Below are 26,162 nucleotides of genomic sequence, written 5' to 3'. Positions count from 1 at the left end.
GACAAAAACTTGCATGTATAAAAAGAAATACAATGATGAAAATGGCTTATATAAGGTTAAACATAAAATCCATTTTTCTTATTTTTAAATGATCTAAAATATAATTGATAGCACAAACTAGAATTGTAGCAATGAGTTATGTGTTTGATAGCATGCATGAAGTAAAATGCTTGACAACTGTTACACAAAGAACTGCAGAAGGCTGAGGGTGTAAGAGAACTAGTCTGGCATGTGCAAGGCCCTGAGCTGTCTCAGCAATGCAAAAGCATGGGGTGGGGAGTTGAATTTGAAGTGTACTATTTAAAAGTTTTTACATTACATGTAAAGCAAAATAATATTGGAATTTGAAGGTAGACTGAGGGTAAAGATGTATGTTATAAACCCTAGGACAACCACTAAAAACACTTTAAGGTAAAGTATACAACCATAGTAATAAAGTAAATCCTAAAAATATTCAATATAAAGAGGCAGAAGAAAGAGGAAAAAACAAAGAACTGATGGAACAAATATAAACCAAGCAAAACAGTAGGCTTTAATACAACCATTTAACAGAAACACTAAATATAAAACCAATTTAAAAATAGAATACCACACTGGATTTTTTTAAATGACCCAACTATATACTATTTAAAAGAAACACTTTACATATAAAGACATATAGAGATTAAGGATAAAAGGATAAAAGATTTATCTTGTGACCATATGAGAAAAATGGATTGACTATATTAATACCAGACAAAATACACTGCAGAACCATGGATAGAGAGGTACATAACACAATAACAAAGGAGTCAACCTCGCAGGGAGTCTTAACAATCTTAAATGCAGATCTGCCTAACAACAGAAATTCAAAATACAAAACTGTTCCCAAACTGCCTTTTGTTTTTGCTTTTTGTGGTGCTGGTGATCAAACCCAAGGTCTTATACATGCTAGGAAAGCATTCCACCACTAAGCAACAAACACCAGCCAAAACAACCATCACTGATTGATAAATGCAAACTGATCTTCCAAGCAGATAAGCAATCATTGCCAGATAGAAAAACAAAATCGTTTCCTACAAAGAAATTGCCTAAGTTCCTTCTCTGTCAGCACCCATCCAGCCCCAAGTCCTATCAGGTCTTGCCAACATGAGACACCAAAACATCTACATAAAAGACTCTCTTCATCTTTCATGGACAAAAATTTCTTATGCCGCCAAAGGTATAAAAAGCACTACAAAAACATAAGGAAAATGTGTAGGGCAGCTACATTCTCAAGAGAGCCAAGTGGTGCAGTCTTTGCAGTGAGTCATGGAATAAGTTCTTTAAAGCAATTAAGAGTCTCTGAGAAAAAAAAAAGAAGAAGAAAAATAGTCTCTGAGGATTTTCACAAGAGTGGGAGCATTACAAACGAGTTTCCTGGACCAACATCAACTAAGGTGTGGTAATGATGTTCCATGCAGAGGTCCAAAAGAACATAATATTGGTTCTGTGCCTCCCAGATCACACTGTGGCTTCTCTTATGCAGAACAATGGGCAGGCTTTGTCCACAGGGCTTTCAGAGCTCCTCAGACAATAAGCCCCAGTGCCTGAAAAGCTTTGGGAATCGCATAGCAAAGTTTAGTGCAAAAGTACTGTGATTCAGTTTAGAAAAAATCTACTGGAAATCCCACCACTGTAGTCTAAATTGAAAATTAAGTCAAAGTATAGTTTACCTTTCTCTTATGCTTATATTTAAGACCACAAAAGGAAGAATTACAAAAGCTAAGAGTCCCCTTGTTATTCTTTCTGAACTGTTTTTACTGTATATTTTACTTATATATTTTACTGTATATTTTACATATATATTTACATATATATAGCATGTATAATATATACTATATATAATTATATATATATATAATTTCTTTATATACATACAGTTGTCAAACTAAAAACAAAAATTCCCTTAGAGGGTCCAGAAAAAAATCAGTTTTGATAAAAGCATGAATCATAATGTCAAAAAAATCTCATTTAAAAATGATGTGTCCTGGGCCGGGGATTTAGCTCAGCAGTTCTAGTGCTTGCCTTGCAAGCGCAAGGTCCCAAGTTCGAGCCCTGGTACCAAAAAAAAAAAAAGGATGTGTCCTTTTCCCTTGAAAGTAAAATCATTATTCATAGGATATTTAACAATAAAACAAACATTTAAGCTAAATATTTACATCTCTTTACTTCTAAATCAAATTAAACAGGAAATCATTCAAATAAAGCAATCATCAAATTTAATTAGGCAGGTTTTTTAAAAATCCTTTAAGCATCTGGCCCTTAAAGATCTCTTCTAGTAACTGTGCAAAACACTTGTCAAAATGGGAACTCATAAAAAAAAAAAAATGGGAACTCATGAGAGAGCTACAGTTCTTATGTTAGAAATGAAGAGCAAGATGACCAATCCTCCAAATAGTCTTTCTTTGTGAATGAAAGGCTATTTTATTAGGTTCTGTTTAGATGTCCATTCATGTGCACACACTGTATCAAACCTGTCTGACCACATTAAATGCCTTTCAGGCCACTATAGAAAACATTAACTCTAAATAAGCAAAATGTATCTGGAATGTGAAAAGGGAAATTTGTTTCTGCCTCAAAAACTACCTGAAGGAATAAAGCCTACAAAATATTCACATCTGCAAGACATTTTGTTCAAGAGACCAAAGTAACTAAACAAAACATGCTTATAAAAAAATTCCACACACATAAGTGAAGAGCTATCAGTAGCAGCAGAAGCAAAGGCACCTGAGATAAACAATGCAGATTTTTTTGGTACCGGGGATTGAACTCGAGACCTTGTGCTTGCGAGGCAGGTGCAGAACTACTGAGCTAAATCCCCAGCCAACAATGCAGATTATATTTGCACAGAACAAGACTCACATCCATCCATAATAAATTATGCCTAAGCCTGGCCCAGCGGACTCCTAAGCATGGGTCCCAGTGGACCTATACTTATGGGTCTTCCAAGAGGGGTAGACAGCACAAGATGAATCAGTGAGTTAATCGAAAAGCTTTTGATTGTTTAACATAGGAAATGTTAAGTGACTGCATGAAAAGCAATTATAAAATAGTGATAAAAGCAAACTCTCAAGATAAGTCTATCTGGTTTTGTTTTGTTTCTTTACTTATTTTGCTGGAGGATCAAACCCAGGTTACCACACATGCTAGGCAAGTGCTCTGCCACTAAGCCACAGGCCTAACCCATATACCACACAGTTGTGTGTTATGGCTCTACCACTTAACCACTGTTGACTTTAGGCAAATTACTTAGCCTTTCTCTGCCTCCATTTCCTCATCTATAAAACAGACAACATAATGAATCTAAATTACAGGACTGTTGGGACTAAATAGGTTAGTAATCATAAAGCACTTAAAACTTTGCCTAAGGCAAAGTAATTACTGCATAAAGATCATCAATAGTTATTTTTGGCAATATCCAAAATTTTCTATAAATTGTTATTTACATCCTATCCTAGGGTCCTAATACATAGCTAGAAAAAGAGGCAAATACATTATTCCATTTTCAAAAAGAACTAATAAAGAATTCAGTCTGTTGCTCACATGAGTCACAGCAGATCCCTGAATGATACCATCTGGCAACAAAAGACAGTCTTTGTAATCTCAGCACTTGGGAGACTAAGGCAGGAGGATCAACAGAAGTTCGAGGTCAGCCTAAGCTACACAGTGAATCCAAGGCCAGCCTGAACTGTGAGACCTTGTCTCAAAAAAAAAAGTCTTTACTGATCAAAACTGTCAATTTAAGGGCCGGGGATTTGGCTCAGTGGTTCCACCGCCTGCCTCAAAAGCAGAAGGTCCCGCGTTTGATCCCTGGTACCAAAAAACAAACAAAAAAACCCTGTCAACTTAAATAGAAAATAAAGAGAAATCAGTTCAGTCATAAACTTATATACAAGTTGAATATCCATTATCTGAAATGCTTGGCATTAGAAGTGTTTGAGATTTTGGAGTATCTATAAATACATAATGAGCTATCTTAGGGATAGGACCCAAATGTAAACATGAAATTCATTTATGTTTCATATATATCTTATACACATACTCTGTAATTTCATACAATATCTTTAGTGCACCTGTGTTTTGACTCTAGCCTGTCACATGAAGTCAAGTGTATAATTTTCTACTGTGGCATCATGGTGGTGCTGAAAGTTTTCAGATTCTAGAACACTGTGGATTTCAGGTTTTTTAACAGAGATGTTCAATGTATACTACAAACATAAGGCACTGAGGTTCCTATTGCATACATTAATTTCACCTCTTAGCTGAACAATCAGAGTCAGGGCAGATCTGCCACACGGAAAATATACATTTAGCTCTTCCACTTACTGTTTCCCGTCCTGCTGTTTGGATGTGCATAGCTGCTGCTGCAAGGAACAGCTCCTAGGGAGACCCTGACCACTCTCTGACTGGGCAGAGGACCACTCCCTGTTCAGCCCATTTCCAGAATCCTTCCCCGGCTGCTGTTATAGAAAACCTGTCGTTTGACATTGGCTGGACACATCTGTAGAAGGCCCAGTGGCCCAGAGTATCAATAAGATGGCATGCCTGCCCCAAAAGTCTTTAATCAAATAATCCAAATGTCTTGATTTCTCTTGATTTATTTACATTAAATTCGGTCAGAATTTTTTTTCCTTGTACATATACCTTCTTGGAAAAGACAAGAATATCTTGGACCATCAAATTAGTTCAACCTGTTTTTCTAATACCTAACTGAGGCTAGCCATACCTGAGTTCAATTTTCACTTTTTAAAATATGCATTGAGCACCTATTAATGTGTCAAGCAAACCAAGCAAGCCAAATAAAGGCCATTAATAGTTTGACCATGGGCCGGGGATTTAGCTCAGTGGTTTCACCGCCTGCCACGCAAGCGCAAGGACCCAAGCTCTATCCCCAGTACCAAAAAAAAAAAAAAGTTTGACCATTAGTAGTTTAATGTCCACATAAATTGAGTTTTGCCACCAAATAAGTTTCTCCAACTGGCAGGGGGTGGGGGGTGGGGGGTTGAAAGGGGAAGACAACAATAACAAGAAATGGCCGAAGTGACAAATGCCATGAAAGAAGAACGGAAGGACACTGCAACAAGTTAGGGTAAGAGAAGTCAGCCAGCCTGGGGTGGAGGAAGACTAATTCAAGTGGAGTCCTGGAGGAGACATTAACCAGGGGATGATGGGAGGAGGCTGTTCCAGTCCCCAGCACAGAAATGGTGACTGGCAAGAGGGGGCAGCTTGACCACTGAGGGCCTTGTGGAGTTCCATCCTCATGCCAAGTGAGGTTACTAAAAGGTTTTAAGTAGAACAGCCTCAGCCAACCTGAATTTTAAATAATCTCTCCAGCTGCAGTAAAGAATTAAATGGATGGCTGAGAATGAATTAGAATTCTTGCAAAAGTCCAGGTAAGGGATGATGGTGGCTTAAACAGTGATATTGTGGAACTGGGTAGAAGTAAAGGGAGTCAGACACCCTCAAGACAAAAGCCAGAGGGCTCAGTGTCCTATTAGATATAGGAGTGAAAGACATAAGGGAAACTCAGGTTTCTGCTTTGAACAGAAAGACAGGCAGTGGAGTCCTACACTGAGGAGTGGCTTCAGTTAGAGGTAAGATGACGAGTCCAATACCACAAGTGCTGCCTTTGAGATACACTGGAGACAGCTGAGGGATGCCAGCTATTCAGCAGGGCAAGGGCAGGGGAGAGATGCTCAACTGGATTCATCAGTATCAGGATAGCAATCTCCTGGCAAGCATGTGAGGAGAGATGACCACCTGTTAAGGATGAGACAAGGTGGTGGAACTATCCAGCAAGACATTACGAAGGAGCAGCCAGGGAGGTGGAAGGTAAGCAACATAGGTATGGAATCACAAAAGAAAGGTCAGTGAAAAATAGCCCTGGATTTGGGGACCTAAAATGCATTTGCTGACTGATTTTAGTTAGTGTTTGCAGGGAAGAGTCAGTTTGTGAGAAACTGTTGAGAAATCAATGTAAGGCAAAGAAATGAACTCCAAAGTGTAAGCAAAGTTTTTCAAGAAAGTGGGCTATCAAGGGAAGAACAGAGAGGCCAGGGATTTAGCTCAGTGGTTCCGCCACCTGCCTCGACAGCACAAGGACCCGAGTTCGATCCTCAGTACCAAAAAAAAAAGGGAAGAGAGAGTAACGTCTAATGTCTAGGAGAGAATATGAGGCTGAATTTTTGTTTTGTTTTTAGATAAGAAAATTAAGTGCATTTAAAAGTTGATGGAAATGAGCCCTTATAAGAAAGGTCTGTTAAAGACAAGAGTTGAGAGGGCTATAATGATTAACAGAAGGTTCCAGAAATGAGCAGAGAGGCTGAACTCCACAGTGGAAGGGAGGGTCGACTTCATACTGGAGGAATACTTCTTCCATGGTTAAAGAAAGAGCCTGACACCGACAGGCTCACAGACCTTTAGTGAGAGAGTGCGGCGTTCCCACCTAATGGCTTCTAGCTGCCCTGTGTGACAGAAGGTAAAGTCAATTCTGAGAGTTAGCCATAAGGGAGGGTTGAAGATGAGTGGAGGAGGCATACATGAGCTACTGGGCAGTGCAGGAAGGAACAGGAGCTGGCCAGGACAACCTGTTGGGTAGCATGGAGTCACAGCTGAGGATGGAGACATGAGCCAGCCATGGCAACACCAGTCAGCCTGGATGTGACCTTGTCATGCAGCCTCAGCAGCTTGAGTCCAATGGACAGCCAGCAAATGGCTGGGTTAATGTGGAGCTAGGATGAGACCTGATCTGTGCAAGAAAAGGACAATAGGGCAAAGGAATTTAGGACATTGGTGGGGGGTGATAAAGGGATGGGCCATGGAATCTAGGTGGGTTACAGAGGTGAATATAAGTGGACAAGTGGCCAGCAGAAGAGGAGAGAGTAGACTTTTAAGGAATGGAAGTGGGCAGAGATCTAGAGCAATAAACACCTGGCCGGGGATTTAGCTCTGTGGTGCTGTGCCTGCCTTGAAAGCAAGCACAAGGTCCTGAGTTTGACCCCTGGTACCAAAAAAAGAAAAAGGAACACCTGTGGTTACAAAAAGTCAGAAGGTTGGGCAGTCAGGGCGCCCTGGGCTCAGTGAGATGAAGGTAAGAACAACAGGTGAGCGAACCAGATAATCTCTGCCAAATAAAACCACTTGCTAAGACCAGGCTTGCACCTGGTAAAGGGAAAGAGATGCAAAGAGCAGTATGAGGCAGAGGGGTGGTAGCAAAGTGACAGAGCACTTGCCTACCATGCACAAGGCTGTGTTCAATCCCCAGCACTGTGTGGTACACAAAGAATACAGAATATGAAGGCATCTTGCTTCCATTTATCACTAAAATGGCTTCATTCCTATAATGACTTAAAAGAGAACAGACTTGCTCAGCAGAAGAAAACAGAAGCTACTAAATACAATTTAAATTCTAATCTCTGCCATGGACTTACTATATGATGTGATATGATTTTTTAAAAATATAATCTAAGAATAGTTAAAATTTATTAGTAATTCTTCTATACCAGCTCCACAATGGAGAGGAGTGTTGATCTGTTACTGGAGAATGACACTTCTTCCACGTTGTCAGGGAAGGATGATGGGTCTGACGCTTAAAAACATTACTTTTATTTAATTTAGTCCCTACAGTTCTGAGGTAGGTACTTTTATCATCCCTGATTTCCTGACAGGAAACTGAAACCTAAAGAGATTAAGTGGGTCTATGTACAAGTATAATTGCCCTGCTTTACCTCCCACAGGCCCCATATCCATAAATTCAACTATCCATGGATGGAACATGTTCCAAAAGAAAAAAAAAAAAACCTGTCTGTATTGAACTTGTACAGACATTTTTCTTGTCATTATTCCCTGAACAATGCAGTATCACAACTACTTACATAGCATTTATATCAGTTATTATAGGTAACCTAGAAATAAGTTAAAATGGCCAAAAGGATGTGCATAAATTAGATGCAATTCTGCACCATTTTGATATCGACATTCTGGAACCATTTCTCTCTGAACACTGGGAAATGACTGTACTCTCAATTTTTCAGATAAGGAAGGTAATGTCAATTGATGAAGACTGAACCATTAAAGATGTTATAGGGCTGGGGATTTAGCTCAGTGGTGCTGTGCCTGCCTCATAAACGCAAGGTCCTGAATTCGATCCCTGGTACCAAAAAAAAAAAAAAAGATAGTATAGTTCACCTAAGGTTCACTTAAATTTTACATAATAATTTTACATGAAGACCCTAATCCTATTTATTTTTTTTTATTGGTACCGGGGATTGAACTCAGGTCCTTGCACTTGCGCAGCAGGCAGCGAAACCACTGAGCTAAATCCCCGGCCCCCATCCATGAGAGAATTTAACCCCATATTCGTCCTCCTGTTCAGGGAAAAAAGTCAATTTAAAATTAGTGAGAAAACAATCCAATGGGGTATTCTTGGAGCAGGATCCTCCCATCTCTGCCCTGATGGTTTGGAAAGAAATACAAAATTAAACACACAACAGACAGGACACTAACGTACGAACGACAAGACGAACGGGCGCCACAACAGAAATGAAACTAAATCTTCCCTTGTTCCTCGTCAGGAACCTTGGGGTCAGGGGAGGCTTACCAGCCCGGCAGCCACCTCACTCCTGACTTAACAAACGGTTGCAACCGGCCAAAAACTTACCTCCAGAGGTTTTCTGAGGTCTGTGCCTGAGAGTCTCCTGCTGGATCCCGCCACAGAGTCTCGGCTGAACCAGGGTTCCTGCCCAGGGATCTCGCTGGGGCCTCCAAAATGTAAGACTGAGGGCCTTACCAAACGCTCCCAGGAGCTGACTACAGCAAAGAACACCCGGGAAGGAACACACGGGACAAGTTGGAAAGTAAAACAGACCTTAGCCTGGCCAGACGGCACTCCCAAAGCAAAGTAGCTTAGAGAGGCCCCTAATCCTATTTTTAAATGTTTAAAAATCTCAATACTAACCTATAGTTCTCTGAATTAGCATGCATTCCTTCTCCTTTGCAGAAAAGTGGCTTCTTCTTGAATTGCCAAAGTTAAAGCAATATTTATTCTTTCCCACGTCAAACAAAGTGCAGTTAAATACTGTTCTTCTCTCTCCCAGAGGTAAGCTGTTTTCAGCAAGCTTAACTGTTCTTTCCCCAGGACGTCTAGGGGCCTCCTTGAAGACAGTAACTACTCCTTGGACAAAGATACATGGTGGAGGCAAGATCATCACCTCCACCCTGGACTCACACATGAGTTCCGGCACCATCATCAACTTGTATCCAAATTTCTGGGCCAGGTCAATGGGTCCTGTAGAAGTAATGACCGAGTCTTGGCCAAGCAGCTTCAGCACCACGGTGACATAGGCTTCTGGCCCCACAGGTGCACAGCCAAACTCAACCCACTGACTTTGCATGAGATCTGTCCTTTTGCTGGTTCTTATTTCCAGTGGCTGTCCTGGACTTGTTCTTGTCTCAGGGAGACTGTTGGTGAAGATGACATCTACCAACATGCTGGGCTTGGCCATAGGAAATGGGCATAGAGGTTGACTGGCAAAAAGGCCTACCTGGAAGGTGCCTTCTGCTGCCTGGGACGTCCTATTCAAGTCAACATGAAAGACAGGCCATTCCACCTTAAGAAAGACACGCTTCTCCAGCCAGGGGACTAAAGTACTGTTGTCTGACACTTCAGGAGTCATGATGAACCAGTAATCACCTGCCTCTTTGAAGTAGAAGCACTCAAACTCGAGTGTTCCCTGGGACTCATTAGTTAGGAGATACTTGGTGATGACAGTCTGATTGGTGTTGGCCTCCAACAGCAGGACAGATACATTCCTCAGTGTCCCATTAGCACTATCAAAATACTGGAAATCCACTGACACTGTGCTGTTGCTCAGTGCTACATGGCCGGGCTCTCTCAAAAGAAGATATTCAGCTTCTCCAAGGACTGAAATGGGCAGAATTAGTGTTTAGAAGATGCATTTGAACAGCACCATTGGTGACACTGATGAAAACAATATTTCAGACACTAGAGAAGTCAGAACAAAGCTAAGGATGAAATGGCATACAGCTTCTGGGAGCTGGGCACTGAGCTTGTTCCATGCTAAGTGGCTCTGTTCTGTCACCACCTTTCATGAAGTTTAAAATAATGAGTTAGTTATTCACAACATTCAACATACACGTGCAATGAAAATCTATGAAGCTAGAATAACAGTTGACAGTTCTCAGGTTAAAAATCCAATGCCTCATATTTCTCATGTTAATCATATTCTCTGTTTAGGTATTTGGGGAAATGGATATTACAAAATTAGAGAAAACCTGGTTTGAAGGACACAATACAAACTGCTCTAGATTTTAAAATCTAAGAACCTAAGTTTACTTCAAAGTTATGTCTAACATTCAAGACAAGAACCTGGGAATTTTTATAACTAAAGGAACAAGTGTTCTCTATGTGAGATACAAATTTTTACGTCAATAAGAAACTTTATTCTGCATGGATCATCAAAGGGGTAAAGTGAACATTTATGTTATTTAGGTTTGTTCTTGGCAATTTTAATGACATTTCAGCAACTGGTGATGGCCTAAATAGGGCAAATGACTTCTAGTCTCCTGAGTATCATAGTTAGGACCAATCATATCTTTTAAAAAGAGGCCCAGCAGAGCAGCTGAAGTGAATAGTACAAAGAACACAAACACACAAGAATTCTTGTTTAGGGCCTGGGGATTTAGCTCAGTGGTTCTGCTGCTTGCCTCGCAAGCACAAGGTCCTGAGTTCGATCCCCCGTACCAAAGGGAAAAAAAAAAGGAATTCTTGTTTCTATTTTGTTTTCTTTTACCAAAGGAAAAGAAAAAAAGAATCCTTGTTTCTATTTTGTTTTATTTTACCAAAGGAAAAAAAAAGAATCCTTGTTTCTATTTTGTTTTATTTTACTTTATTTATTTATTTATTTATTTATTTTTTATGGTACTGGGGATAGAACTCGGGTCCTTGCGTTTGTGGGGCAGGTGGCGGAACCACTGAGCTAAACCCCCCAGTCCCCCTTGTTTCTATTTTGAAACCTATCCAAATATATATCGAAGGCAGAATTTGGTGATGAGACAATCAGCTGGTCTATGGCTGGGTAAGAAATGATTCTGGACTTAGAGGACTGCAGCACACTTTAAGTTTGAAAAATAATTCATATAATTTGAATTTATTATTTCTACTATATATACCTCACCCGTGTATAATATATACATATCATATATTAAATATGTCCAAAGGGACTTGTGATTTTTTTGGTTTGGGTTTGTAGTCCAAAATACCCTTATAAGTATTCAATGAATGATTATTAGAAACAACACATGAGGGCCAGGGATTTAGCTCAGTGGTTTCACTGCCTGCTGCATAAGTGCAAGGACCCGAGTTCTATCCCCAGTACCAAAAAAAAAAAAAGAAAAGAAAGAAACAATACATAAATATATTGGTACATAGAAGTGTTACTTTAGTTAGTTCTGCATTCATCTATTTCTTATTTGAGATGAGGAGAAATAAAATATATAAAACTTGGGTAGACTTGAATGCTGGGTTACTACTTATATGAAATTTGTAATAGGGTAAAGTTGTTTTGTTTTTTCTCACTTAGGCAAAGCAGAAGTTGAGGGATGGATATTCTCTTGTGTCTAAGGCGGTTGATTCTTGTGCACCTTATCTCCTGGTTCACAGCCACTCTTATACCTTTTGTGAACTAGTGGCCAAAGAGACTCCAGCACTTACTGCAGCCCAAGGAAGGAGATAAGACTAAGAGTAAAGTCGTATTAATTTGAATCTAAAGGGTGCAGGATCATTTAGAGTGCATGTTAAGATTAAGAGGCACATGATAATTAGTTTATTAATAGGAATCTACTGTGAATGACAAGAATGAGGCTGATCAGACTCTAATTTGATGGGAGCCAATCAATGAAAGAAAGACACAGCACCAGCAAATAGGGGGTGTTCACTGAACGGAGAGATTGCTAATGTACTCCAGAGCTCCTGTTCCTGCAGATGAGCAGGTATTTTCATTTGGTTCTACCACATCCTTATTTCTCTATTTCTGAATTTCCCTTCTCCCCATTTCTTTAGTCTATATAAGCATGTTGATTTTAAAAAAAAAAACTAGTAATGGTATATTTTTTTCTGTATCAAAAGGAGATAATGGGGAAAAACAGATCTATGAAAATATCTTTTTTTTTTTTGGTACCAGGGATCGAACTCAGGACCTTGCGCTTGCAAGGCAGGCATGGTGCCACTGAGCTAAGTCCCCAGCCCTGAAAATATCTTCTTTTCCATTAGTGGCCTGTGTACTCAGCTTCTATTTCTATTGCATGCTCATTCAACTTTTGTTTCCATATTCAAGTAAGGCATTTTGCACTTAACAATAAACATCCTTGTATGCTTTGTTTAAATGAAGAATTTTGATATTTTATCATTATGAAACAAGGAAAGTAATAATTTCTGCAGGGGCTATTAAATGTAGAGGAATCTGTTTTTAAGTAGTAATAAGTTACTTTAAAGGAAATTAATCCAACACTGGTTTTTCTTAAGTATCTTCTTATCTAAATAAACTTTAAAAAAAGAAGTCTGAGAAAAGAGATCTACTGGATAAAAAGAACTACACGTGCTCTGTTCCATTTCACTAGCTATGCCACAGATATTATACAAGCCAGGATTCTCTGACTCTTGGATTACAATTTCTACATCAAATTTGAAGACAGTTTCCATCCTCACACCATTACTTGCTTAGTTATCTATGGAATACTTAGAAATCATCAAAAGTAGTGGCAATAATGTCATAGTATTGACTTTATTAGTTCAGTAGTTGCATAAAACTCTGAGAAATAAATTGTTTCTAGTTGAAACAAACTGAAGAGAACTAACTTTAAGCACCTACTATGTGGTCAGCCATTCAAGATATTCCACATTCATTTATTCTAACAACCTTGTGCAGTCAATGTTATTGCTAAAGTGGAAAGAGACTAAGAAACTTGTCTAAGTATACACTTGGGAAGGATAGAAGTTCACACTAGTTCCAAAGATACTGTAACAGTAAAACTCTCAACTGAAATCTTATAGAATATATAAAACATCAGTGTTGTGTTTATGTGTGGGTGGGTATAAAATGGCTTATACTGAAATGCCGAGAAATCGATCAAAGACAACTCAGGGTAACATGCTATTTTCTAATTTGTTAAAATAGTTGTTAGTTTTTTTAAGATTAAAAATATATTAAAGTAAAATTTGAATCAATTATGTAGAACCTGTAAATCACTTTCAGCAAACTCAGGGTTGCCAGATCACAGTTTAAAAGGTACCAATGGCCCTGCCCTGCATCCTCCACAAAGGAGCATCAGCATCAATGCATTTATAAACAACACATTCATATTTATTTAGTGATAACTATAGGATGAAGTATAGTCATAATACTCACCATAGTCACAGAGCACCACCAGCAACAGATTTGAAAAGTCCTTCAACATTGGTTTCATCCTGATCAGCAAAATCCCAAGTCTTTAGTCTCCTCATGTCCTTTTTCACAGCCAAATTGTGATTTTTTTCAAAAATGCCTGAAATTAGAACTCAAAAAAATGGTGACTCCACATAATGATTTTGAAATGACAAAGCTATTCTATAAAGTCAGACTTCCAAGGTAATATCAAAAGGAAAACAGGGAAGACACTAATTTTCCCTGGGCAATGATAAATAATTTTACTATTCCCTTTGGTTCCATTAAAGCTGACTTGTGAATAGTTAGGTATGCCCAATGCCAAAATTATCTTTGCAAAACACCAAAATCTTTATCTTTATAGAACATCCTTAAGTGGAGTTTGTTACTTGTTTAATTTTATCAAAGTAAACAGCAAATCTGCATAATACATTTTCACATTACTTATATGCTTGCCATTTCACACTGATCAATTGACTAAATTTTTGCCAAACTCATTTAGCATTGTGCTGTGTATGTCACCCTACTTCCACCCCTTGACCTGGCTTGCACAACTGGTGTATTGACTGGATTGTTTCATTTCTTGATTCCTAGGACTTTTATCCAAATGATCAAACCTTTGAAAAAGATAGCCAGTGTATTACAACTAAATGTAAACTCCATGTGGCCCTGACTCCTCGTTTAGTGTAGCCTAAAGACAAAACAGGTAAGTAACAATTATCATCTCCTGTCAGTCTTCCAATATTTCTTATTGCTAGTATGATTCATGCAGGAATCTTCCCAGACTACCTAGCAAGGCAGAGAAGACCTTACTGATCCAGAGTGATGTGTAGTAAAAGGCACTTATGTTGATACAAATATTAGACTATTCGAATATAGAAAAAGATGCAGGCCATGTAAGACCAGTTTTTCATATCAGAATCTAGCAAACTGTATTCTATTGAAAGTAACTAAGTATATATTTTCTTAATGTTTACTACCCCTCCGTTATTTATAGTTAAATATTTTTAAGGTGCTGGGGATCAAACCCAGGACCTCATGCACACTAGACAAGTACTGTACCACTGAACTACAACCCCAGTCCCATAGTTAATACTATTTTTAATGAGCAAGTATATTATATTCCAAATATATGTTACATCCCTGCAGTTAAGAACAGAAATAAACTGAATTAAGATTGACTGAAATAAGCCAAAATTCAATGAGAAGGAAACTAGTATGTCTCTATTAGGTTTCTTTCAGCAAGCAATGACTTATAAAGGGAATACTGTGCTTCCTGAAGTAGAAGCTGAGATTTGAAATGTAATTATGCAGATAAATAGGGCTCCCTCTCCTTGGCACACCCAAAAAGTTCTGATTTGGTGAAATTAGTCACAGATTTGACCGGTCCCTTCCCTGAACTTGGATAGGGAAACCTGGCCAAAAACAGCAGGTAAGCTCTCCAGGAAAGTATGGTGCGATCTCTGGAGGAGTTTGGGCAGTAGGGCAATTAAAACGTCTCCTTTAAGGGCAGGGATATACTTCAGTGGTGCCAACGGCTGCCTCGAAAGCAAAAGGTCCTGGGTTCAATCCCTGATACCAAAAAAAAAAAAAGTCTCCTTTAAGTCACTGATACACAATAACCAAACTGGAGCAAAGAAAACTCCCCAAAGTTGAGTCAGCTTTTCTCAAATTGCCTGCTTCCCCACGATAATCATTGACAGGGGGCATTAACTGATTTTTGTGATTATACTACATTTTTCTTCTTAAGAAAATAACCAGTAAGACACAGAATTGTGTGATAATGGAGTTCTAAATCAGAAATGGAATTATAAAATAAGCCAGACTACCTGGAAATCATAATATGAATTACGATCGTGACTATAATATACCTCTTTAATTTTTTTGTCTACCTTACTTGCTTATTTTCTTTCAACATGTTGGTACATATTCCAGTACTGGCTACCTACAATATTTGGCTTGAGAATCATTTTAAGAACGGAAGACCGGGCCGGGGATTTAGCTCTGGTTCTGGCGCCTGCCTTGCAAATGCAAGGATCCGAGTTCGATCCCCGGTACCAAAAAAAAAAAAAAAAAAAAAAAGAACGTAAAACCTCAGGAACATCATTTAAACACATTTTAAAATATTTGTATAGGGGCTGGGTCTCAGAGGGAGAGCATTTGCCTAGCATGCTGATGGCCAAGCATTGGATTCCCAGCAACAAGAAACAAACAAAAACCCAGCTTATATACAACATTCACATACTTAAAAGTCTATACTCCCCAGCTGAGAAGGTGGGGAGAGGCTGTGAATATTCTCAATGACTAATGGCAACACCCAACTTTAAATCCCACGTTTTTGCTGAAACCACCTACATACCCTCATAGCTGTCCGAAAAGAAACTGAATTACTCTAACGTCCATGGGACCAATGACTTGCCAAAAAGGGAAAGCAGAAGCAAAGTACTTTTGTCCCTCTGACAAACATGCACATGCTCTTGTGTGTATCTAAGAATAATATTTATTAGCAGAAAATCCCAATTCCAAAGCCATTGGTGTAAACAGGCTTTATTTATACCTTCAGACGAGCGGCTCTGCCGGGGTCCCACGGGTTGGAAGCAGCTTCCCTGGGAACCGCGCACTCGCCGCCGCGGATACGAGCTTTCCAGAGGCGCGGGTCAAGCTTACACTAGGAAATCTAGGCTTACAGTGACCACAGAAAGCCCCTCCAGAAGGTCCTCTTGAAATGCTTCTATTCAAGTTGACCGTAACCCAAGAGTTTCTTTTTTTGCAAGGAACGTATTCTGCAACGCTCAGTATCCCAAGCTGCGATTTTTCAAAGGCCCCCAACACCTCGGATCCACCCACGCCGGCGGCCGGGAACTCGACCACGCCTGCGCCCGGGGACAGCTGAGCTCTGGCCAGACTCCGGGGTGCGAAGCCACCACCTTTTAAAAGTGCATCCCAAGAGGGCACAGGTGTTGCGAGGCGGGGACGCCACCGTCATCTGCGCTTTAGGGCTGCGGAGAGCCTCCCGGTCACGGGCATTTCCGACCCCGGCGGCACGCGCGCCCCCGCCGGCCGGGGCTCTTACCTCTCGGTCGAGCGGCCCGGCGCGGGCGAGGCGGAGGGGCGGCGAGACGCGAGACGCGCGGAGACCTCAGGAGCCGCAGGAAACGCGCTGAGAACCTCGCGTCCCGCCCGCGCGCCCGGCCCCGCCCCGGACGACCCGGGGGTGGCACCCGCAGGGCGGGGGTCATTCCGGACCGACCAGGGCTGCCCCCGCCCCTTCTGGGCAGAGCATCCTTTCCTGCCAGCCCCCAACTCGCCAGCTGCAGGACAGGAAACTGGCAGGAAACGAGCGCGCCCGGGAAGGTCTCACAGACGGGTTGCGGCCCCCGCAGACTCAGATCTCCCCGCTGCACGCCCGTGCCCACCTCAGCCCACAGCCCGGACCCAGGGTTTTAAGGGCGAGGCTGCAGTCTCCCCACGCTTCGGATTCAGTCACTTCCTCGTTTTCTTCTGAGACCACAATAGAAATCACTGAAGTCTCATAATGTGTGGGCTGTAAATTTGATTTTCCAAATGTCTTTGAAGGGTTGCAAAAGAACAAAGTTCAGGTAAAGCGCATCTTTCGTTTTCCCAGATTTGGTGAATTAAAAAGAGCTGAATATTTAAAAAGGAAACTATGCAAATGTTAAAGCTGTCGTTAAAAGGAGAGGACGGACTTCCACATTATCAAACTGTGCTTGCTGACTAATGTGCCGTGCAGTTTACCACTTGCTTTCTTTTACCCCCACACATACCATTTAACACACAAAACTCGTGAATGGTGAATGGTGATGGAAATCAGAGCTCAGCCCCTGGAGAGGCAATGACTGGAAGAAGAGCCCGGGAATTGGGGGGGGGGGGGCACGTGTTCTGTTGGTTAGGGAATGAATTACATGGATTTGCTCTGCTGTTTTGTGAACTCCTCCACTTAAGATCTGTATGTTTGTAAATTTCACCCCGTTTAAAAATATACCATTTGCAGCTCTTTGATCACTTCATTTTTGGAAAGGTAATACAGATACTTATGTATCATAATGTTCTAAGTCTTATATTTTCAAATAGTTAATACTAGCACTACTAACAAGTCCATCCTATCTAACTTTCAAGGGAAGCTTTATGATCATCCAGTTTCACTACTAGTATAATTATCTAATCTACTATCCACACATCAACTCAAGTTAGGATTTCTTTTCAAATATATGCCATAGTCCCCAGTACTTAAAGTTTTGAAAGCAAAAGCATAATGGAGAAGGCTTTAGAGGTAGACACAGCTATATTAAATTCCAGCCCTTCCAGTTTTTGTTGGAAATGTGGAGTACTTGTCTTTGATTTGTTGAGAAGTTTCTGTTCTACTTCTAGTCTCCTGATAGCTTTTACCATGAACAGCTGTGGAATTTAGTCCAATCCTTTTTCTCCAACTAGTGACAGGATCATATGGCTTTCTCCTTTCCTCTGTTAAAATGACTTTTGGGGGTGGATCTTCCAATGCTGAACCAACACTGCCATCCCTAACAAAACCACTTTCTACATACTGCCAGATCTGACTCTTCTAAGAGTTTGTTTTGTTAAACAAATTTCTATCTATGTTCATACTTTTTTCTTCTATTATCTTTATCCAGTTTTAGGATTAGCACAATGTTGATTTCCTAAAATGAGGGAAGAAGTGTTCCTTCTTTTTTCTACTTTAAGTGTTTGATATAATTTATCAGTTAAAATGTATATGAGCCTGCTGTTGTCATATAGGTAGGCTTTCAAGCTAGGAATATACTTTCTTTAATAGGTGCTATTCAAATTTTATATTTCCTCCAGAGTTAGTTTCATTAATTTGTCTTCTAAGTTACTTCTTTGAAGTTGTCAAATTTATTTCAAAAGATTTTTGTAATATGCTTTCTATATCCTTTTAAATTCTGTAAAATCTGTGGTAATGTCTCCTAGATCTTAATATTGTAATTTTAAAAATGTATAACTGATATTGTGTAACAGGAAGAAAAGGTCTAAAAGAGCAGGGGAATTGGGAGGGGTAGGGGAAGGGAAAAAAGGGAAAGGAAAAAATATGAGAAGAGGAAAAAAATGGAAACAAGGTCTTTGCAAATAGGGAAGGGTGGAGGGGGTGAAGGGAGGGCAAGGGAAGGGGAAAAAAATAAGAACCAAGAGACTCATGTAATGGTACAAGATCCCAATGATGAATATAACTGTATTTTATACCTAAAATGTACCAATAAAGTTAATGGGGAAAAATAAATAAATAATAAATAAATAAATAAATATATGGAAAAAAAAAATTCCAGCCCTTCCTAAAATCCTAAGTAAATGACTTCTCCTTCCTTCTCTTCACCATAAAAGGCATATTACAGTGAAGTTTTGTGTTAATTGAAACATGTAGAAAGCAACTTACTATATGTCAATATTTTCAAAGACATTTTTCTCACAAAGCCACTCTTTGGGGAGGGGGGACCTAAACCCAGGTACAAGTGACTATTGATATGCTTGGTAATGGGAGGTGGGGGTGAGACAGGGTCTTGTCATGTAATTCAGGGTGGCCTTTAAGTCACTCAGGCTGGCTTTGAACTCCAGGTGATCCTCCTGCCTCGGCCTCCAGAGTGCTGAGGTTATAGATGTGTGCCACCATGGCTGGCTTCATTTTTAAAATAACAGCTTTATTGAGATGCTTGGTCATTTTTGTCTTAAAATTGTTACCAAATCGAAGTGGATTAAAGATTTAAATATTAAGACAGAAACACTAAATTTACTGGAAGATACGTTAGGGAGAACTCTTGAAGACACTGGCACAGGAAAAGACTTTATGAACAAAACCCCAGTAGCACGGGAACTAGCACAAAGAATCAACAACTGGGATCTCAGCTTATTAAAAAATTTCTGCACTGCAAGAGAAACCACCAACAGAGCTAAGAGACAACCTACAATGTGGTTAAAATTTTTCAGCAGTTATACCTTAGACAAAGGACTACTATCTAGAATATATAAAGAACTGAAAAAAAACAGACCTCCCAAATTCAAAGACCCAATTCAAAAATGGGCATCTGAAATGAACAGACATTTCTCAATGAAGTAAAAGCAGCAAATAAATATATGAAAAAATGTTCAACATCACTGGTTATTCAAGAGATGCAGATGAAAACAACATTGAGATTCCACCCCACCCCAGAAAGAATGGCTATTAAGAAATCATCCAATAACAAATGCTGGGGGTGGTGTGGGGAGAAAGGAACCCTTCTCCATTGTTGGTGGGAGTGCAGACTGGTACAATCACTGTGGAAATCAGTATGGATATACCTCAAAGAACTAGGCTTAGAGGTCCCATTCGACCCAGCTATTCCCCTGCTGGGTATCTTCCCCAAAGAATTAAAAGAATCATACCACAGCGATATATGTGCACCCATGTTCATAGCAGCACAGTTCACAATAGGGAAAGCTTGAAAGCAGCCCAAGTGCCCATTAACTGGAGACTGGATAAAGAAGTTGTGGGGTTTTTTTATAAAATGGAATACTACTCAGCCATAAAGAACGAGAAACTAGTCATTTATAGCTAAATGAATGCATATTGAGGCCATCCTCTTAAGTAAAATAAATAGGACACATGTGTGAATACCAAATAGTTTCTCTAGTGTAAGAAACTGAAAGTGTAATTAAGATACACAAGGATAAAATGGCCTAATAACATTTCTCAGATTGTGTTTCCATCGCATGTCATAAGACTGCATTGAAATTTAAATTAGGGATAAGTTTGGTTTATGTGGAGTCTGCTAACTGGAGTTTTTTTCCAGACCACTGTTTGTTCAACGTTGGTTTTGGGGATCTTTCTGAAACAAATCACATCCTCTGGTTTCTTGTTGGTGCTTGAGATGTTTTCTTAAGTTATATGGAAAAACGCTTAAGTGCTTTTCAGTTTTGTTTTGTTTGAGTTCTACTGTATTTGAATATTATTGTAGTTTTTTCCCCTTGCATTGTTTTTCTTTGAATGGTTTTAATTTCTGTTATGTGTGTGTTTGATAATAAAGTTATTTTTTAAAAATTGTTACCAAAATGTATTACTGTCTATATTAAACAGTTAAGATGTAGTTTAAGCTTCTCTGAAATAAAGACACATAAAATGAGGGGAAAATGCTTGCACAAGAGGTCTGAACTAAACTGGCTCTCAGGCCAGGGATTTAGCTCAGTGATTCTGCCACCTGCCTCAAAAGCGCAAGGTCCTGAGTTTGATCCCCAGTACCAAAAACAAAAAAAAAACCCTGGCTCTCAAGATACTTTGAACTCTTTCTGGATCAGCAACTGGTCTAGTGATCTGTGCAAATTATGTAAAATGTATACACTCAGTAACTCCCTGTATACACATGCTTTTGTTTCACAAGGTAATGCTCTAAGATGAAAGCCTTAGCTGACTCATGATTTCCTATCAGGACACAAGGAAGAACATGAATGACCCAATTTTCACACTGTAATAATAGCTTATAAAAACAAGACCTTACAGGTATGTGACCTGACTTTTGGGGAGTGTTACCCACATCACAGATAGGGCCCATGTCTTGGAATTTGAATAAGTCAGTGCAGATCTCAGGCAGGCTGAACCATGACAAATCTGATTGGGAAGATTCTTGGGGAAACAATAAAGGGACAGATTTGGGTCTGTTAGTCAACTCAAGATAGTACTATAATCCTTCACTCAAATAAAGAAAGCACTATAATCCATCACTCAAATCAGTTAGTACTCAACTAGGAATCTACCATATACTATCACTGATGTAGGACAGTGAGGATTCAGAAATGTTGTGAGTTTTCGAACTTCAAAGAAATTCAGTTTCTGTTTCTTATGGTATCAAAACAATTAAAGAGTAAAACAAAGGGCCAAGGCGCCGGACCTGCCTTGCAAGGTCCAGAGTTAATCCCTGGTACTAGAAAAAAAAAAGAGTAAAACAAAATATAATTGAGTATATGAACAGATAATAACTCTTACAGAGTTTAGCAACAAAAGAGCTGGGCACTGGAAAGATTATTCTAGAGCTGGTGGAACCGAGCAAAGTATGAGTTGGATTACTGTGCATGAATGGAAAAAAGTAATACAAGGAAGTCTGGACAGACAAGGGGACTTGTCCAGGAAAGGGAACCCAATGCCCTTAGGGGCACTCTCTTGTTTTTGTGAGCCTAGTTTACCAGGTCCTTCCCCTCAAGAGGCCATCAGAACTGAAGGCTCCTCACTCCACAGCATGGTCCTTGTGCCCCTACCAGAGCACTTACTCCACTCACACTTTAATGAATGGTGCTTTGTGTCTACTTCCCCCATGAGGCCACCTTTTTAAGGGCAGGCTGTATCTTATTCACCTTTGTATCTTCCCCAGTGCCCAGAGTCCCACAAAGTTTCTCACAAAATCTGTATGTAGTATAAAACATGGTTTTACAAAACAAAACAAAACAAAACATGGTTTTACAAATTGAATGAGCTAAAGTAGGATAAAGTGAAGGCACAGTATAAACAGGTGTATACATCAAAGTTCATTCATTGAATAAATCTTTATTGAATGCTTATTGTGTGCCAGGCCCTGTTCTAGGCCTGGGGATATATTCATGAACACAGAAGAAAAGAACTCTGCACTGTGGAGCTTACACTGTAGATTGGGATGGCATTGGCAATACATTTACATAAATACAACCATACCTATTGGCAAAAAAACACACACATTTAAACTGTAATTATTAATACTAGAAAAGTCTACTGGTGATGTGCAGTTTTATTATACATTGTACTTACTATGTGCATGATATATTCAGATCTACATATCACTCCACAGGGATTCATACCATCAGAGGAAACTTTATTGGCAATTTAAGAGATTTAAAGGATCGTTTTGAGCATGCTTTATGTTGTCCTTCAGCAGTCTTTAAAACCTAACCACCTTACAAGTTGTAATTCCACTGTACCAAAATGAAGTCTCTGCGACTGCTGGGCAAAAGAGAACCATTTTAAGGATATGAGTATGAGAACAATAACATGATGAATTCACATCTGGTCCACCTGGTCTGGTAACAAAGAACAAGACACAGCACATCCACAATCAGTCCACAGTGGAATTCACAACAAGAATTTTAAGAAAAAAAAGGAAAGAAACAGTCCATGCCTCATTTCCCATTTTTAAAAGGTAACTAAAACAGTAAGACCTCAAAGTCATAAATATTTATAAGCAATGCTTAATTATAAAATTCAAAAGAAAAATTCTTAACATTCTGGCTTAGTATGACTAAATGTCTATCATTTTCATATATTTTTCAGAGTATTTTAAAAAATACCAAGTTAAGAAAATCATCTTAAAATTTTGCAATAATTTTACTTTATATACATTAATACCAATCAGTTAACCCTGAAAACAACCTTTACTTATACAATGTAAAAAAATTATCCTTGATAGTAAATGACTAGAAATATTCTATTATCATAAAGCTACAAAGAGATTTATGCTCTTAAGAGCAAAGTTAGGAAAACAAAAATAATTACGCCAGTGAGAAGCACCAAGGGAGAACTTTTTTTGCACTTATAGGGCCTGACTGGTTGACCTCTATCAATAAGGGGCCAAAATAACACCTCATTTGGCAAAAAATAAAAATACAGAGGTCTGGAAACAGTGAAGGATGCCCATTTTAAAAATACAATAACACAAATCAATCATACTTGTTTTTAAATTATGTGACATTTGCAAAGTATATTCATATGTCATTTTTCTTCCTGTTTAGTTCACTTTATATAACTCAAGATTGCCCCATTTTTGTTTGTTAATCTGTTGCTACACTAAAGTAAATAAATATACTGATTTATATAGGTTTACCATAATGAATCCAAACCATTAGAGCTAGATCCAACAGCTCCAATGACCTTATTTGCAATGATTTCAACTGCTAAAGCAAGCTCCTTTTTCTGTTAATTTCAAGAAGCTTAGCCAGATGTCCTGGTGTGTCTGTGTGTGCACACGTGTGTATGTGTGTGTACAAGTCTGCCAGAGCCATGTGACAGTGTGTGCAACCCAGAGAGAGGCAAGACATAAAAACAAACTTACACAATGGTCCAACTAACCCCTAAAAAACTTGGGCAGCCAGACACTCACTGAATTAACCCCCCAAATAAACCTGAGGCTGAGCAATGAGGTAATTAGGGGATTTGTCACCACAATGAACAGTCAGTGACAGGTTTGGAAAATGAAGACTAAAGCAGAATGCCTTGGCCCCAGCATTCCCATGACAATGGAGAGCACAAAGCACAAACAGCCACCGTTCAGAAAGGAACCAAGGTTGGGATTCCCTGGCTCTGTGGCTGAGGACCTCAGCACTTCCCCAGAGGGCATTATCAGTGACCTCTAGCCATGGCTTCACCTTACCGAGTAAAAACCTGTCTTAGAGGTCCCAAAGTGTGCACCTGGGCATCCCTCCCCTGGTCTCATGGCTCCCTCAGTGCAGATACTATCCCTTCCAGAGGCTTGGCAAAAACCACCGCTTCCTTCCTACTCCCAAATCAGTCTCAGAAAGGGAGCTCCCGTCTGTCCCATGGGTCCCTGAGTATGAGTAATGTCAACACGCTGTACACTGGAGAGTAGTAACATACAAAGTCAGGCAGTCTACTTTAAAATTCAAGCAATCTGCAGGTGATATTAGTCAGTTTATATTTTCTCAGTAACATGTTTTACCAAGATAGTTTTCTCTACACAACGTACAATGTATAGGGCAAAGAAAATAATATTGCTGGAATATGACAAAGATTTTTAAAGTTCAGTGTTAAGACTCTTCTGAGAGACAGTAAAGGAGCTATATTACTTTTCTATTTCTCACCCTTGACTTCCAGGTAAAAGAGCACTATGGTTCCTGTGAAGTTGGTTTCTTCTACTCTTCAACTTGCACAACAATCCTAGGGAATTCCTAGCTGTCTGCCTCCCAAATCTGTAATCACAACTCTGGGCATGTCTATACAGCTCTTTAATTCACCTTCAAAATCCACAGCATTTTTTAAACAAAATTATATAGCTGCATTCTTTAAATGCCAGCCATGAAATCATCACTAAAAAAAATAAATAAAAAGAAACTAGTTGGAGTTTATTTACATCCTTTTTTTTTTTTTTTCCTATGCTGAGGATGGAGCCCAGGGCCTTGTGCATGGCGCACTCCCACTGGGCCACACCCCACCAATCCTTTTCTAAAGGTGTGTTATTTACTCTGTTGAAGACATGCTTAGGACTGCCTTGAAAAGCCCTTAGTTGAGCCTTGAACAGCATTCTGTAGTTTGATATTTTGTTCCAGTGTTGTTGGGTTCTTAAACTACCCTGTAGCAACCACTTCCTTATGCACCCCCTGCCCCAAGTGGGCATATCAGACATAGAGTAAAACATTTTCAATTCAGTGAACACCAAAACAATAATCTAACCTAAACATGCAGCTGCTTTTCTTTTTCTTTCCCCCAAGAATTTAAATTCTCTACAAAATGGTTAGATATGGGGATCAAGTTAAAATCCACGTTTCAAGTTAAATTCTGAAGGTTCTGCACAGATATAGCATGACTTTAAATTCATACTAGTATTCATTTTTCTATATTTTCTTTACACATCCTAAATAAGCTTCCAGGACCATAATATGTAAGGAGTGACTTTAAAAGTTTTATATTATACTGTGAAGTTCTATTGAATTCCCAGTTTATCAGGATTTACCTATTAGCTCAATGCCATACAATTGCTACACAGTGCAAGTGTATGGACACAAAGTATTTCAAATGCAAAACCCTTAGCTCTGTGTCATAAATAAATTTGGGTAAAACCGTAAGCCTTCCACTGAGTCATCTCGGCAAAGATGGCCCATCTTTTCTGCAAGCAGCAACCTAGGAATGAAGAGAAGAAAACATAATCATCTGCCCATTCACAAACACAAACACAAACACAAGTTGTAATGAAGCACAGGGTCCTTATTTACCTTTCTTTGGCGAGGAGAACAGACATTCCCACAAGCTTAGCAAACTCTTCTGATGTTAGGGATCCCTTTTCTGAAACCTAACACAGCAGAAAAAAATGTGACTAATTTAGTTAGATACCTACCTAGGTACCAACCATGCAGAATATATACCAATATATGCAGGAAATGATTTACTGAATTTTCTACTAAAATCCAAATAATATTCACTTCACTATAGAACTAAACCTTAACTGACACTTAGTTCTACAAAAATTAAAGGACCCACAACAAATAGAGCAGAGGCTAAAACAGCCACATGAATCCCTTTATAATGTATCAAAGCAATGTACTAAGACCTAGAAAGGATATTGAATGTTCTGAAAAGAAACATGTAACAAATTCTAATTGAGTGTGTATTACATGCTCCAGTAAAGGACCCAAATACATATAGGTTTAATTTTAAATATGTAGTAGAAATATCTATAGTCTTGAAGTTTTCATCTAGCTTAAAATGAGGCATGTAATAAATATGAAGTATTCAAATTATACAGGCTTAGCATAGAAGCTATAACAGTATTATTTTAGGTATCCTAATGAGTAATATTGGCAGTTTGGTCAATAAATTCCATCTAAACTACAGTTACTTATTTGTAAAGCACTTATCTCACAGAATAACTTCTGGTTTTATAATGCTGCTTATGTAGGTGTTAAAGAAAAAATTTAATTCTGTACAGCATT

At 39.2% G+C, this 26,162-nt stretch overlaps 2 protein-coding genes across 9 annotated transcripts in view; both read right to left on the bottom strand.

Annotated features, from left to right (window-relative positions):
- Thsd1 (thrombospondin type 1 domain containing 1) overlaps window positions 1-16,655 on the bottom strand; it is a 29,235-nt gene extending 12,580 nt beyond the window's left edge. The window contains exons 1-3 of one of the 5 annotated variants that reach the window (XM_004844117.4): window positions 16,534-16,655; window positions 13,446-13,581; window positions 8,978-9,943 (exon numbers count right to left, since the gene is read on the bottom strand). In XM_004844117.4, coding sequence (XP_004844174.1) covers window positions 8,978-9,943; window positions 13,446-13,503 — 1,024 coding nt within the window. In that variant the 5' untranslated portion in view covers window positions 13,504-13,581; window positions 16,534-16,655. Of the gene's footprint in view, window positions 1-8,977; window positions 10,125-13,445; window positions 13,582-16,017 lie in introns of all 5 variants that reach the window. The other 4 variants (XM_087197378.1, XM_004844116.4, XM_021257795.2 and 1 more) reach the window with 4 other exon arrangements.
- Window positions 16,656-21,997: 5,342 nt separating this feature from the next.
- Window positions 21,998-26,162, bottom strand: part of Vps36 (vacuolar protein sorting 36 homolog) — a 28,059-nt gene continuing 23,894 nt past the window's right edge. For all 4 annotated transcript variants that reach the window (XM_004844118.3, XM_087197381.1, XM_013072014.3 and 1 more), the window contains 2 exons: window positions 25,446-25,522; window positions 21,998-25,353 (listed from right to left, as the gene is read on the bottom strand). In XM_004844118.3, the coding sequence (XP_004844175.1) occupies window positions 25,260-25,353; window positions 25,446-25,522 (171 nt within the window). In that variant the 3' untranslated portion in view covers window positions 21,998-25,259. The remainder of the gene's footprint in view (window positions 25,354-25,445; window positions 25,523-26,162) is intronic.

This window comes from Heterocephalus glaber, unplaced genomic scaffold (genome assembly GCF_053883595.1).
Source record: "Heterocephalus glaber isolate CG9 unplaced genomic scaffold, H.glaber_assembly_v1.0 deba00001666, whole genome shotgun sequence".
In the NCBI taxonomy this organism is placed as follows: domain Eukaryota; kingdom Metazoa; phylum Chordata; class Mammalia; order Rodentia; family Bathyergidae; genus Heterocephalus; species Heterocephalus glaber.
The sequence above is the reverse complement of the archived record's forward strand: the minus strand, read 5'-3'. Positions and strand labels throughout refer to the sequence as shown.